Raw genomic sequence first — 14,974 nt, 5'->3', positions numbered from 1 at the left:
TTGAGTTCCGCTTCCATTGATGTTACTGCTTCTCGACAACTTCCAGCTGTCGAATTTCTAATTCGTAATTTATCCACTATGTCTCGATGTATTCAGCTCAATGGACATTATTGACTCCACGAGCTCTAATATGTCTCTTTTGCCCTTAGAAATCTTCTAGAACCTCAATTTATAGATCTACCTCATGTAATTATTGTCAAATTCTCTAGCGATAGCCACAGTTACGCTATTGTCAATCTTATCCACTGCGTACTTTGATATCACCTACAAGGGCTGCCACAGTAACGCCAGTACCAACCATACTTAGAATTCTTTGACATCCTCTTCTACACGTTTGACGCTATGCTAAACTTCAGGCTCCACTTCCCAACCTGCAAGATCTTCTTACTGCAACATTATTTGGAGCGATCCCGCCGAATCGCTACTCGGGAGGTCTACTCACCGACCCTTAACATCTTCCTAAAGGCTTCATATGAATCGCAGCATACTTCACCATCGGATTTATTTTCTAAAAGCATCAGCCTACGAATGCAAATCTGCTTAATTGCCTTACACGCCTCCTGTCTGAACCCTACGGGAAATCTTGCAACTCATGTCACAAATGCTACTTCCATCCGGATCTGTGACTTAACACCTTGTCATTTAATTACCTTCAACTACGGTTTTCTTCACTGAATGTTTCTTATTATTAGAACGCAGTTGATAAGGGAGTTCGTCACTACAGCTTCTCGTTCATTTTCCAATTATACGAATGCTTCTTACGATCAACGAGATGCTAATTCTGCCTTTGTAACTTGTCTTTACCTTAGCCTCTTTTTAGATTTGCTTCAACTCTTGATCACGTGAGCAACTCGTATCACGTCCACTTTAAAGAAAGGTGACACTGCTTAAACTTGATCAACCCTATCCAGGAATTCATTAAGTTCATAGCTTTCTCATTTCGATGGTAGAACATTCAAATGACTATAACAGCTTTCATTCTTCTACTGCGGCTTCATTCCTTTCTCCGAATACCTCTATTAATTGCTACAACTCCTCCAATAACAGTTCACACTGCGTCTCTACTGGCTAAAGCTTATTCATAACACGATCATCAGCTGTTCTCAGACAACCTGGAGAGCTTCATCTCCTCATTAGACAGACAATGGAGATTTTCGTATATCCACCCGGAACATCACATTCCTATTCTATTCTAACCCGTGGGGCTTTTGAGATTAATCAAGAATCACCCTTGGTACGTACGACTCTTCCAAGCACTTTATCCCTTTCGTACTGCCATTATCCAGTTCCTTTAGTGAATCAACATCTACGTATGTATCCTTGATGACCGTCCCTTGTCCCCCCGTGGGCGCATCTGCATATCCCTTTGCGACACTCCTTACTTCTCCCTCGTTGGGAACTTGACCCCAATGAAACTTTCATCAGGACATTTTCAAAACAACACCATCGACCTTAAACTTAATAGTCACTCCTGACATTAGATCTCTAATCGTCGATTGCGAGGCTGATGAAGTCAGAGTATGAGCCAGAAAGTGCAGAACCTGAACCTTGTTTGCGAAATCTTATGCAGACGGGACACCTTAAACATCTGCACTCGTTCAACAATCAACATATATCGAGTGTATCCTTCTCTGGATCATATGTCTTTCAATAGAACACGACTAATATGCTCTTTTTATTTCGGACACCACGATGCAGTACTTTTACTATAATTTACCTTCTTGGTTTCCATGAAAGGTAACACTCTGTTTGGCCAATGCTTCGACTCTTTCATTCGATTCTGAATTCAATCTATCCTTTAATGTGCCAAATGTCCCCTCATGCAGTTAGTAGACTGCAAGAGCACTTGAAAACCCGAAGGATATCTATTAAACCTTTGACGAGTGAGCTTCGAGGCCCACATGAAACCTTCACAACGACCAACCTATGATCGCTGTTTTCAGCTACAACTTATGGTCAGTACTAAGACCAATCAACTTGATGTACCAAACTGCAATGGCACTGAAACGATCCTCTTGGCTAGCACAGAGACCCTCTATTGCTCTGAAACGAAGCCACTTTTCCATACGTTCTTTCAAACCGACGTTCAATCAGTTGTCCATTTTCTTGATTTGAAAGGAAACACTAAACAAATAAGTTTCCAAGGAAACTTCATGACCTTTAAACTCTTTCCCAGTCCCACAGGACACGTTGTGGCCAGTACATAGGCCCTCAAATATATTGCTGAAGGTATTATGAATAAAAAACGAAAGCCCTCAATAATCCATCATTGAGAAAGCAATTTCCCAAAGAAATACGATGACCAGCAATTAAGTCCTTTATATTTCCATAATGAATAAATGTGTTCTCAAAGGAAACATCCTGCTCAGCACGACGCCCTTTAAATGTCCGGAACTACGGACAGATTGTACGGTTAGCAATAAACCACCTTAAATGTTCAACACTATTAACATTTCGTTCCCGAAGGAACTATTTGTATGCTTCGTAGACCTTCGAATAATCTTTTTTCAACATCAAAGACTAGTCGAAACCTTCAACCTTCGTAGGACATATTATGGCCAGCGCTTAGGCCTGTTGATGTCCAGCATCGATGACAGTTTGTTCCCGGAGGAACTGGTTTGGCCTGCACCATAGCCTTTAAAAATGTCCAGAACTGAGGACAGTCTATTCAGACCCTTGTTTTTTTTTTTTTTTTAAACCCTTTTTGGCCTGCACGTTGGCCGCTTGAATTTGTCCAGCACTTAGGACAACCTTTAAACATTTTTTGGCCTGCACGTTGGCCCCTTGAGTTTGTCCAGTACTTAGGACAACCTTTAAACCCTTTTTTGGCCTGCACGTTGGCCCCATGAGTTTGTCCAGTACTTAGGACAACCTTTAAGCCTTTATTGGCCTGCACGTTGGCCCCATGAGTTTGTCCAGTACTTAGGACAAACTATTATAACCTTTATTGGCCTGCACGTTGGCCCCATGAGTTTGTCCAGTACTTAGGACAAACTATTATAACCTTTATTGGCCTGCACGTTGGCCCCATGAGTTTGTCCAGCACTTAGGACAAACTATTATAACCTTTATTGGCCTGCACGTTGGCCCCATGAGTTTGTCCAGTACTTAGGACAAACTATTATAACCTTTATTGGCCTGCACGTTGGCCCCATGAGTTTGTCCAGTACTTAGGACAAACTATTATAACCTTTATTGGCCTGCACATTGGCCCCATGAGTTTGTCCAGTACTTAGGACAAACTATTATAACCTTTATTGGCCTGCACGTTGGCCCCATGAGTTTGTCCAGTACTTAGGACAAACTATTATAACCTTTATTGGCCTGCACGTTGGCCCCATGAGTTTGTCCAGTACTTAGGACAAACTATTATAACCTTTATTGGCCTGCACGTTGGCCCCATGAGTTTGTCCAGTACTTAGGACAAACTATTATAACCTTTATTGGCCTGCACGTTGGCCCCATGAGTTTGTCCAGTACTTAGGACAAACTATTATAACCTTTATTGGCCTGCACGTTGGCCCCATGAGTTTGTCCAGTACTTAGGACAAACTATTATAACCTTTATTGGCCTGCACGTTGGCCCCATGAGTTTGTCCAGTACTTAGGACAAACTATTGAAAGAGTAAATCTCATTTTATTTATAATTAGTACCTTAGCAGGCACTCAATAACCTTTCAAAACATGATTTTTCATTCATTTTAATAAAGCGCAAAAATTAATAAATAATTTTACGATCTCCTTTTTATAAATTATGAGAAATTGAATTTTAATTTTCTCAAGTTACCTTTCCTTTCTATATGCAATTAATAATAAATGCATCTAAATTATTTCAACATTTGTGCCTAAATTAAGGCATCCTTTCGAATAATTCAAACTCTGGCTGTAAATCGGTTATTTTACACAATTTTTACTTTACTTTTTATGGGTGACGTCCCCTATTAATTTTTTACTTCACTGACAAAAAAATGAAGTCCCCTATTTTGTTCCTCCGTGTCAAATTTGCAACATAAATTGCTGCCAAATTTGTCACTTTGGAGTCTTTTACTCTTAATTGTACTCACAGATTTACCATATCACTCTCCGGGAGTGACACACTTCCTTATTTGCGGCCCCACAGCCGCTCCGAGGACCCATTGTGGAATTTTTCTTCTTGGAATCGAACTGCAATTCTACGAATCATGAGGACGCCATTTGATTTTTCTTAATCAAATTTTCTTCCTCAATTCTCCCCCCAATTGCAGCCGATTCCAAGCACCATCACTTCACTGCACTTCCATAGGTCCTGGTTCTTGCGAAGGACCATAAATGTTCGCGAAATTCCCCGAATTATACGCGATAAATTACACTTTATTACGGAGCAGGCACGTTTGCATCCGTATTCCTTGCCTTCCAAAACCGATCTGTCATTTTTGCCGCCAAATCATTCTTTTTTCCCTACATTCTCTATTTTCACCACACGAATTCACCACTTCGAGTGCGCGCCAAATTCAAATATTATTTTATTTCATAAGTTTTCCGAACACACCTAAAAGGCTACCTATTTATAATTCTATAATCAACTGAGAAAAATATGCATAAGAACGCAAGACAATGACGTCATTATTGTGTTTTTTATCTCTTTCAATGATTTAAGCAAAAAATAAATTTTAAAAGTCATTGATGAAATATTACCATGAATGTTTCATGTATTAAAAGGATTAAAAAATATAAAAATACACGATAGTGACGTCATTTTTTGCATTTTTTTGATAAATTTCCCAACTCTAGTGGAAAATGGAAAATGAGTTATTTCTTTAAAATCATCGATACAAAGCATTAAAACATGAAAATTTCTTGTTTCCACTTACAATGAGAGTGTTTCCTATGAAGAAACAAATAATTTTCTTTATAAGAGGACACTAAGTTAGTGTACTTATCAGCCCTTCGTCCGTTTCACTCACACTCCTCACGACGATATTATTTATTTAATCCCATCGTGCAAATATTTTCAAAAACTACTGCCGAGGAAAAAGTCTACCTCTATTTTTTTCTTGCATTTAATATGTAAAAAAATGAATGTTAGCTGTGTTTCTTTCAGACACAGCTTTTGTGTACCGAGCAAAATCGAAAGTCGTCAGATCGGGCTCAAACTTGGGATGAGCACGAATTAGGGTCCCCACATTCCAAAAAACGTATGCGCCAAAAAATTTTTTTTTCCGGCCGGCCGTCCGGCCGGCCGGCCGTCCGTCCGTGGTTCAACTTGAAATTGCAAGAGAACGGTAATAGATAGAGACTTGCGGTAAACGGCAAAGTTTAAAAGTCGACTGGAAGACGTCCGATTATGACGTCAAATTTTACCCCCCACCCCCCCGTCCGCCATTTTGAATAACCTCAAAATTTTGTTTTCGCTATATCTCAGCCCCTGTAATAGCTAAAAATCTGAAATTTTTATATGTTGTAGGGGACATCAAGAGCTTTCCAACGATACCTCATTTTCGAAAATCGGTCAAGCCGTTTAGTCAATAATGCCGCCACAATTTTTCATCGAAAATCGACCATAACTCGAAAACGGCTTGACCGATTTTGATCAACCCGGGGTCAAATGAAAGATCTCAACAAATCCTACAACTCTCTAGAACATCAGAAGTTTAAAAAGTGACCGCTAGAGGGCCAAAAATCAAAAACAAAATTTTCGATTACTTTTCGATGAATATCTCGAAAACGCCATTATCGATTTGCTTCATTTTTTGATATGTTATAGCTGACCATATTATCTAGCTCCATGCCAAAAATGAAGAAAATCTATGTCGCCGTTCTCGAGATATAGCCTTCCAAAGTTGGCATGTCATATCTCGGGTTCTACAAGTCCGATTTTGATCAACTCAAGCGCAAATGAAAGGTTTCGTGAAACCCTACAAATGTCTAGAACATTGCAACTTCGAGAAATGACCACGAGAGGCACTAAAGTCAAAATCAAAATTTTCGAAAATTTCGAACTCGAATATTTCGAAAATGATATTATCGATTTACTTCACATTTTAATATGTTATAGTTGAGGTTAAGACCTTTCCAACGATAGCTCAAAATCGAAAATCTATGGAGCCGTTCCCGAGATATGGCGTTTTAAAGATTTCTCGGGGGATGAATTTTCAACTTTTCCCGACTTTGCGCGTATTTAAATTAATTTACGCTCTAGTTTGCTCTCACAAAATTGGTACACTGAAAGAAACACAGCTCTCGTAAGCTTGGTCAGCTTACCAGTACATTTTTTTTTAAATTTATATAAACTGTGGAGGTTTGTTATGGGAAAAAATCCCCCAATGAATATTTTTTGAATGCTGTGACGAGTGGAAAATTTTTGCCAAAAATTTCACATATCAATATAAGACCTTCTTTATCTCACCATCATTCGCTGAAAAAGAGAAGGCTTACAGGTGAGGAAGGTGTACGCGATTGGCGCCGTAGTCACCTTCTGTCTTTACTCTCCTTAATAGAAAATCACAACGGGATGGAAGTGATTTATATGAAGAGGTCGTTTTGCAAAAATAAAAGAAAAGATTTGTGCTTTTTTGGGAAGGTTAACATCTGTGAAGAATATTTATTATTTTTATTCCAAGAAATCGTTACAACCACAATTAAAAAATATTGAGTTCTCTAATATAGACTTTTGCTAACATGTATATTTTAAAATTCTAACATTTTTTTGTTGGTGTTTATAATGTGTATATTATGTAAGAGATTCTCCAAGAAAAAAAATATGAACGACATGAACGACTTTATTCGCAAATTATGCATAAATATGCAAATATTGGTAATTTTTTCTTCTTATTTTTCTGCTGGTGTCAGCTTCAAAAAAAAGGAAAAGCATTTTTAGGCACTCTGGAGAGGCACTCTAAATTGTTATCTTATAGGCCACCGACGAGGGTCAAAAGAAGTTTCTTGTAGTCACCTGACGTGTCGCCCTAAAGGAATTAAAAAAAGATAAAAGAGAAAAAATATTAATATAAAATTATTTAACAATAATAATAAAGCAAAAACATTGCAAACACATAAAATTAATAGAAAACAAGGCTGTTGAATTTTGAAAAATAATATTTACCGAAATTTGCAAGATAACTTTTCTTTTTCTTTTTAAATTTATTTTTATCGTGCATAAGTTTTAAAATTTTTTTATTAAAGAATTTTTATTATTAAACATGCTTATTTGTTTTTTTTTGTTTTTAAATTATCTTAATTTAGAAAATAATTTTATGTGCAATTTATGCATAAAGCCGCAAATGAAATATCAAAAAACTACAAATGGGCGATAAATAAATTGATAAAAAAGTTAAATTTTTATATGTATTTTGTGAATTAAAATGAAAACAAAAATATCAAAGAAAAGTTATCTTTGGCCTGACTCAGCCCTATGTAAGACGTGAAGGATGTTAGTTGGATTATTTACCCAGCAGTGTGCCCCACAGCATAAAGTGGCATAACAGAAGATGAACATGGGAGAGAAAATCTAACAAAAAATACCATACCCAACTTGCCTTAATCCAGGACACGAGACTCTTTCCGTATTTGGCCTCAAATGCCTCCCTGATGTCACCCAGATCAATTTCTGAGCGACTAACAATAATACGGATGAGGGTCCTGTCATTTGTGCCCATACCATTCATGGCGTCGTGGAGACGTTCAGCAAAGTAATCCACCTTTGATTTGCAACATCCCACAATGGCCAGCATGCCCTTCTCCACGGCCCCACTGAATTCACTCTTAATGGCCGACTCAATGTCACGACCTGCAATGTTCTGGTATTCCTGGAAAATCTGCCTCAGCTGCTGGTACGAGCGTGTTACGAGGAGAGAATTGAAGATGGACTCATCCGTTCCCCATTGTCCCTCGCCGGCGTCGAAGAGTGTCTGTGCGTCAGCAATGGCAGCAGCTTCATCGACTCCCTAGAAATACGAAGAAGAAGCAACATCATCGTGCATTAGCAACATTATATTTTCCATGACGGAAGCATTATGAATATTGTTTGGAGAAAACAGGTGAACTGGAGGAAGGAAACGTGGCGCTGAATGATTCACACATGTGATAATTTCTTCGTCATCACTTCTGCAAATATGCGTAGAGGTGCTGTGATAAACTTTTTATTAACCCATATGGGTGATTTATTTGCAAGGATTTTTTTCCTTAAAACTCGATAGATTCAGTTTGTCAGAAGTTTGTTATATAGTCCGTTAAATTTGATTAATTGTTTTGATTTGAAAAGAATGAATGAATAAAATTGTTTATTGTATTCTGGCCAGAGGCCTAATATACATAAGATACATTAAATAATTCTTTTTCAGCATATTTCAATAAAGTATGAATCTATAAATAGGTCTTACAAAGATGCAACTCTAAACTTTATAGTTAATCGACTTGAGGAAATTGATGGCTCTCTCCAAAATTTTGGGATCTTCCCCCAAGATTTCTTTGATTGTGAGCCCTTCAATACCGAATCTTCTTCTGTGTTCTTCATATCCCACGCATTGCTCTAGAATGTGCAGCACCGTGATATCTCTACCACAACGGTCACACAGAGGTGGTGTTGTTGATCCGTGTACAAGGTTTATATGGGAAAAATTACAATGACCAATACGAAGGCGGGTTATCATTATATTTTCTTTCCTATTTTTAAGAGGAAGTTTTAGACAGGGATTATCTCCAAGATCTCTCAACTTATTGTCCGTAATCGCTAACCAGCCTTCGTGTTGCTTATTTAAGATTTTGGATTTTACTAGACAGTTAAGGTCTTTGAGGCTAACAAACTCGCTATCTAGTTGTGCTTTTGTACTAGCGCATCTAGCCAACATTGCTGCCCTTTTGCTCCCTTCCAAGACTCCAGGATCCCATATAAGTCTAATTTTGTCATGAGAACGTGACAAAAGGTTTCTTGACTCTGCGATAAAAGCTGATTTTTGGGAGAGATTAAGAATACTTTTAAGGACATTCAAGCTATTACAAACAATGAGTGCGTTGTCCAACGTTCCTCCCACTTTTATTGCCTCAAGAAGAGCTTGAGCTTCACTGCTGGACACCGATGCAATGATTTGAAAAGATTTAGTATAAAAAAAATTATGTTGCAATGCTCTTATTTCGTCTCTTAAAGTTAAGATAAAAACAAAGCTTTCAAGAGCTTTTACGGCTTTTACTAAATTCAGATACAGATGAAAAGAAAGCTTTTCAATCTCTCAATTAGCAGGTAATATTAAATATTTTAAATTAGAATTTAGGCTTATATTTAAAATATTTTTGCCCCATTTTTGACTATTTTTTAAATTCTCCAGAAAATGAAATTGATAAAAAAAAGAAGCTTAAAACTTAATTTTAAGACATTTCTCCATAAAAATTATATAAAATCAATTTTAAAATGCTTAAATAAGAGGCCAACTTCCTTCTACCGAAGGAAAACAGGTGACAAACAATGTCTTCAAGTGAAATTTTAGCACCAAATAGATAAAGATTTATCCACGGATGGGAAAAGAGGTGACGAACAACATGATGTGCAACAAAAAGTGCCACTGAACTTGATTATATTCCAACATTGTGGAAGCATTAATTGCAATACCTAAAAAGGCACATCTCGCCTCAATAGTGCACGGAAATGGTGAGGAGAAAGGTGTTAGAGTTGCTGTGTAGACCTACCTCATTCTCATCACGATTGCCCTGTACGAGTGATCTGCAGAGCCTCTTGAAATGCCCACTTGTGTCACCCTTGAGGTCATCCTCCAGGGTGCGTCCGTACATTTGCTCGTAGAATTGGGCAATGGTCTTGATGCCATAGTTGGAAAGCGAGCAAAGCACCTCAATGATGCACTCTTCATCCGTTCCCATGCCGGAGATGGCTTCATGGAGTTCCGAGGCGTAGTACTGCGGCAATGGTGTCATAAGGGCCACAATGGCATTCTCAAAATTTCCACCCAATTCGGATTTGAGGTCCGAAATGAGGTCCTTTCCGTAGGAAGTTTTGTAGGCTTCGAGAATTTCGAGACGCTGGACAATGCCACGACGTCCGAGAACCTCAATGATGGCCTTCTCGTCGGTGCCGAAACCCTTCATGGCTGCCCTGAGGGTAGCAGCATCGGCTACAGCATCAAAGGGATCAGCCGGGTAGACGGTTGGGGTGCATCGGAAAGGATAGTATTCAGCTGAAGACATCTTGGGCGGATTCTAGAAGTAGGGATAAAGAGAGAGAGAGAGGGCATAAGAAAATATGTACATCAAACGCAATGAATGATTAGAAAAGCGCGTGAAATTGCGACCTCATTTCCCATCCCCAGCATAAACTATCGTTTGCAATGTAATATCATTTTAATCCAATTCACATGGATTAAAAATGAAGTGATGCTGGGATCACAAAGATGCTTCCATTGCATATCAAATGGTAATGGTTTTTACAGGCAAACAAAAAAGAGAGATATGAAACGATAGCACATGGAGTAATATATATGAGGTGAAACTGAGAGAGAATGTTTAAAGAAGGGTAATTAAATTATCACGTGTTGAATACATCAATCGTTTGTTTGAAAGATATAAAAGATGTCTTAACATCTTCATGTGACGAGTAGAATTTTTGCCTTCGGGGTAGAGTAGTTCCACCTCCATTGTGGGTATATGTATTACATTTTTCTCTTCATTAACCCTCTAATTGTGAACGAGTTTTCCATGTTTTTTTGTTAACTTTCCTGTAAATCGTGTAAACCTCTTTATTCACATCCAAATAGGTAGATTTCAGGCCATTGCGATAAACTAAAAGATAAATTTAATTTTTTGCAAAGAAAAAAATACCATTCTACCAAATTTAGACGCGATTCTTCTTCATGGGAAGGTCATCAAATTAAATCCATCTCTTGAATGTTCTTGAAAAGAAAATCTTAAGGTTAACAAAAAAATCTGACCCTGAAAATTAACTCTTTTTTTTCTCTCTCATGTAATGATTCTCTCAGACACATGTTGAAGAACTTGGGGTTTATTGAAATGAAACTATGTATTTTCAATGTGTCTGGCATTAGAACACAATCACATGTCCATATCATGAATAACTAAATACTGGTACAATCGTACAAGTTAGTCACATACGTTTAATTCTTCATGTGCCTTACAATCTCAGCTCAAAAGCAATTTTCTCTTTAATAATTCACATCATGAATTCCACCTCATGGCATTACTATATCTTTACTCATCGATATAATTTTTTTATCATAGGTATGTTGGCACTTAAAGGCGTAGAACTTTTTATATTTATTCTAAAAATAAACGAAAAAAATTCTACAGATGGTAAGAAATCAATTTTTTAAAATAGAAAATTCCTCTAATTTATTCACTAATAATGAAAAATTCAAACTTTTTTTTTTATTTTACGCTAAGAAAAATTTCGATTGAAAAGACTTGATAAGTTAAGATTTTCAATTTTTCATAGCGGCTTAAGGAATAGAAATGTACATGGTAAGTTTCACTTACAGGCTGTGATTCTTCCTTCAGAGGCTAAGTTAAATATATGTAAATGCAAAGTCTAATAGATAGCTGCAGAGTACAGATTAATAAGAAAAGGGAAAAAAGCAATAAACTCCAATTGAACAATGAGAAAATAAAATTTTAACTAATTGTGAGAATTAGACAAACCCCGCTAATCACTTGCACTTCTTATCACTTTCACATAAGCCTCGGAATTTCCTATCAATGTCATGTGGTTCAACAAAATGATAGCCCAATCAAAAAGTCATTAATGAGTCGGGAAATAAAATTTTCGGGCTATAAATTGACTTTAAATTATTATCAAGAAGTTATTAGATCATCGCTATTCCAGTGGGCATTCCATGGAGAAGCTTGCGCGCGAGATATTGCTCACAGATGATTCTGTCCATATTCTTGTGAATCGCGCACCATACATTGCGACATCCCGTCTATAAATGAATCAGCTTTTGTGAATATTTCCAAGCATAGAAAATTTGCTTCGGATGGAATTAAGCATGCGTTATTAACCCATTATGTGCCAGCGTTTACTTTTTCTTACCAAAAAAATGTTTCGTTTTTTTTCAAAGAAGTTTTTCTCGGATTTCAGGGATGTTTAACTGTCTAATAACTGTCTAAAAACTTTGTCTTTTCTTTAGGAGTATAAACCGAATATTTTCATATTAAAAATTGCAATAAAACGCCAAAGGGTTAAACTAAATGTCAAGGCGTTTTTTAAATTTATTTTTGTCGTTTCTTTAAATTAAAAAAAATCTCTGATCGTTTTCTTTTAGATTTCTTAATTATAACAAAAATTTTTTAATGCCTTTTGATAGTTGTCAAGGTTTTTTTTATGTTTTGTAAAAAATATTATTTTTCTTTAGTCAGATTTTTAAAAGGAAAAATACTAATTCAGAATTCCTATGAAAAAGCTTTTGGGAAATTTTTGAAGAATGACTACAACAAAATTATTATTCACAAAAAAAGAATAAAATTGAGCATATCGAAGACCATGAAATAATGGGTTAACCGCGCACACCAAACAGGAGAGTCAAGGACTCATGATGTTCTTCACACATAAAAAAAGTTCTATTCTTTGGTGTTAGTTTTTTTTTCTAATTGAGGGGGGGGACGCATCTGCGTGTTGCTAAAAAAAAATATTCGTGGAGGCTTTGTGTTGAAAATGAAAACGCCGAAACTTCGTTTTTTTGGGAAGTAGAAAAATATGTACATATAGAGAAGAGGTGGGTAATTAAATGAAAAAGAAATGGAAGGTTGTACACAGAAGATACTTTCGAATTTGGACATAAAAATGGAAAAAGTTTTTTTTGAGCAATTAAATTACCAATGCGTGGGAAATGTTACAGAGAGCCACGCAGTTTCTTTAATAGATTCGCTCCCATTTTGAGTTTTCTTCACTTTTAGTTTTCTTCTTCCACTGCTGCGCTCTTTCACACTGCGCTTGTATTATTACTTCTTTTTTTATGATTTCCACCTCTATTTCCTGATAAGTTGCCACGATAGCAATTTCCCACATACCATCTGAAGAGACAGAGAGATAAAAAGCCCAACAATCGTGGGCTTAAATCTCACTGGTAAACACAAACTCCAAAATGACTAAAGGCATCAATGTAGCGAGGTGTAAATTATTTTTTTTAAGTGAAAATATGCCGAAAGTGCCGCGATGTTCTTTTCACTTGAAAGAAAAAACCTTCTTATGGCACAAAAGAGGTTTTTTCTGCAATAAAAAGTGAGGCCGGCATGTTCACTTTTTAAGTGTCGTGCAATGGCTATGCTACATGTATTTTATGTAGAGAAATGCACTAAATAGAAGATTTATGTTTTACCAATAAATAATATAGCAAACATACCTTATTTTATTCACAAGAAAACTCTTGGAGAACTTTTGCAGCTTTTAGAGAATGATTTTGTCAGAAGAGACACACCCAAAGACGATGGATTTTACTCGTACCAACGCAACTTTAATACTGACTCCGTGAGTCACACTGTAGTGGAGAGTCATGTAAAAAATAATGGGGATATTACGTCACGTGGAGCCGAAATGCCAGAAAGCCGCTCCAACAACGACCACACAGTGCGGTAGTAGAATGAAAAGTGCCCAATTCAAAAGTACGCCGCTTCAACGGTTTTTCCTATTTGGGGCTCCGTGTGCGCGGGAATGTTCCCCACAAAAAGGCGGGAGCTTCGCGGTGGTGCGCACTGCAAAGAGATTTTTACGTTATGGTGAATATGTCGTGAGTGTAGGAGCTTCTCCTCTCGTGGGGCTAAAGTCTCGCCCAACCATGCATTGAAATCATTTAATGGATTTCATTTCCTTTCGAAAAATGAAAATCTGCAAAAGAAAACAGTGGCGTATAGCTGCGGATGCTCTGTAAAAAAATGTGTGAAAAAGGGGATAGTTTACTGGACTTTTCTTTAGAGATCAAAAGAAAATGCTTTAAAGAAATAATCTTCTGTAGATATAAAACGAATAAATTTTAAAAAGTAATTTCTTGGCTTTCAAATGGTTAAAAAATATAAAACGTTAAATAAAGAACGTTAAACGTTAGAAAAGTAACGTTAAATGCTGTAAAAGAAGCAGAAAATTTTTGAAAATGAACGTGAAATTTAAAAATAAACTTCAAATTCAAAAAAAAAACGTGAAAAAGCATTATAGAAGAACGAGAAAAGTTACAAAATAACAACACGTTAAAATAAATATTAGGCGTTTTACAAAAAAAATAAACAACGTTAGAATAGAAACGTCAAACATTAGAATTGCTCAAATTCTTTATAGTTGCTCAATAGTTGCAACAGTCATTAATTTGATTTAGTTACTTCTCTAATTTTGATTTCTAAGTGCTTTTATTTAATTTCTTTTCTAGCTTCTTTAGACAATTTCTCTGAATACATTTCTGGTTATTCTTCTAGCGCATCTGGCAATAAAATCGGATCAAATCTTTTGATCATAAAATGCAAAAACTGTTTTCAGCCAAAAGTATGTCTGAACTTTGTCAAGCAATAATTCCTAAGAGGAGTCTAAGGTGCATTCCTAAAATGGATAGAAAAATAGAAAATTTTCCTTTCACTGTAAGGCTTATGCGAAAATATTTTCCACTCCGCAACTAATGTGAAAAGTAATTTGACAAGAATTGCAAAGTTAATGGCAGAAAAACCCACTGATCCATTTGATTTTGATCTCATTGCAGCAGCGAAAATTCAATGATAAATCAATCAATTTCACCGGTACACACACAATTGATTCCTATTTGATCTTTCAGCGCGATTCCATTCTCACCATTTATCGTCGCGGAGGAAAGAATGGGATTTTTGCAAGATGCTGGTACGCGCAAGGGAAGGGAATGCGAAAGAGAACATTATGAAGGAAAGAAAGTGCAATTGTCTGGCTCTTTTAGAGACTTTAGAGAGATCTTTCTCGTATCATCCAGTGAGTACGTTATTCTCACACTTTCATATATTGGTGGACGCATTTTCATCGCACATAAAACCT

The 14,974-nt window shown here is 36.7% G+C and overlaps 2 protein-coding genes across 5 annotated transcripts in view; one reads left to right on the top strand and one right to left on the bottom strand.

Annotated features, from left to right (window-relative positions):
* Window positions 1-14,974, top strand: part of LOC129796347 (serine proteinase stubble) — a 37,079-nt gene that overhangs the window by 4,676 nt on the left and 17,429 nt on the right. The gene's annotated exons all lie outside the window — the stretch shown is intronic.
* LOC129796352 (annexin B9) lies at window positions 6,633-13,586 on the bottom strand. 3 transcript variants are annotated; one of them, XM_055838179.1, is made up of 4 exons: window positions 13,335-13,586; window positions 9,658-10,182; window positions 7,515-7,922; window positions 6,633-6,944 (listed from the first exon to the last, which is right to left on the bottom strand). In XM_055838179.1, the coding sequence occupies exons 2-4, from the start codon at window positions 10,168-10,170 to the stop codon at window positions 6,888-6,890; spliced, it is 978 nt and encodes a 325-aa protein (XP_055694154.1). In that variant the 5' UTR covers window positions 10,171-10,182; window positions 13,335-13,586; the 3' UTR covers window positions 6,633-6,887. The 3 variants fall into 3 exon arrangements, with proteins under 3 accessions (XP_055694154.1, XP_055694153.1, XP_055694152.1); XM_055838178.1 differs by having other exon boundaries at window positions 7,506-7,922; window positions 13,335-13,489; XM_055838177.1 differs by having other exon boundaries at window positions 6,633-7,922; window positions 13,335-13,483.

Source organism: Lutzomyia longipalpis, chromosome 4 (genome assembly GCF_024334085.1).
Source record: "Lutzomyia longipalpis isolate SR_M1_2022 chromosome 4, ASM2433408v1".
In the NCBI taxonomy this organism is placed as follows: domain Eukaryota; kingdom Metazoa; phylum Arthropoda; class Insecta; order Diptera; family Psychodidae; genus Lutzomyia; species Lutzomyia longipalpis.
The sequence above is the reverse complement of the archived record's forward strand: the minus strand, read 5'-3'. Positions and strand labels throughout refer to the sequence as shown.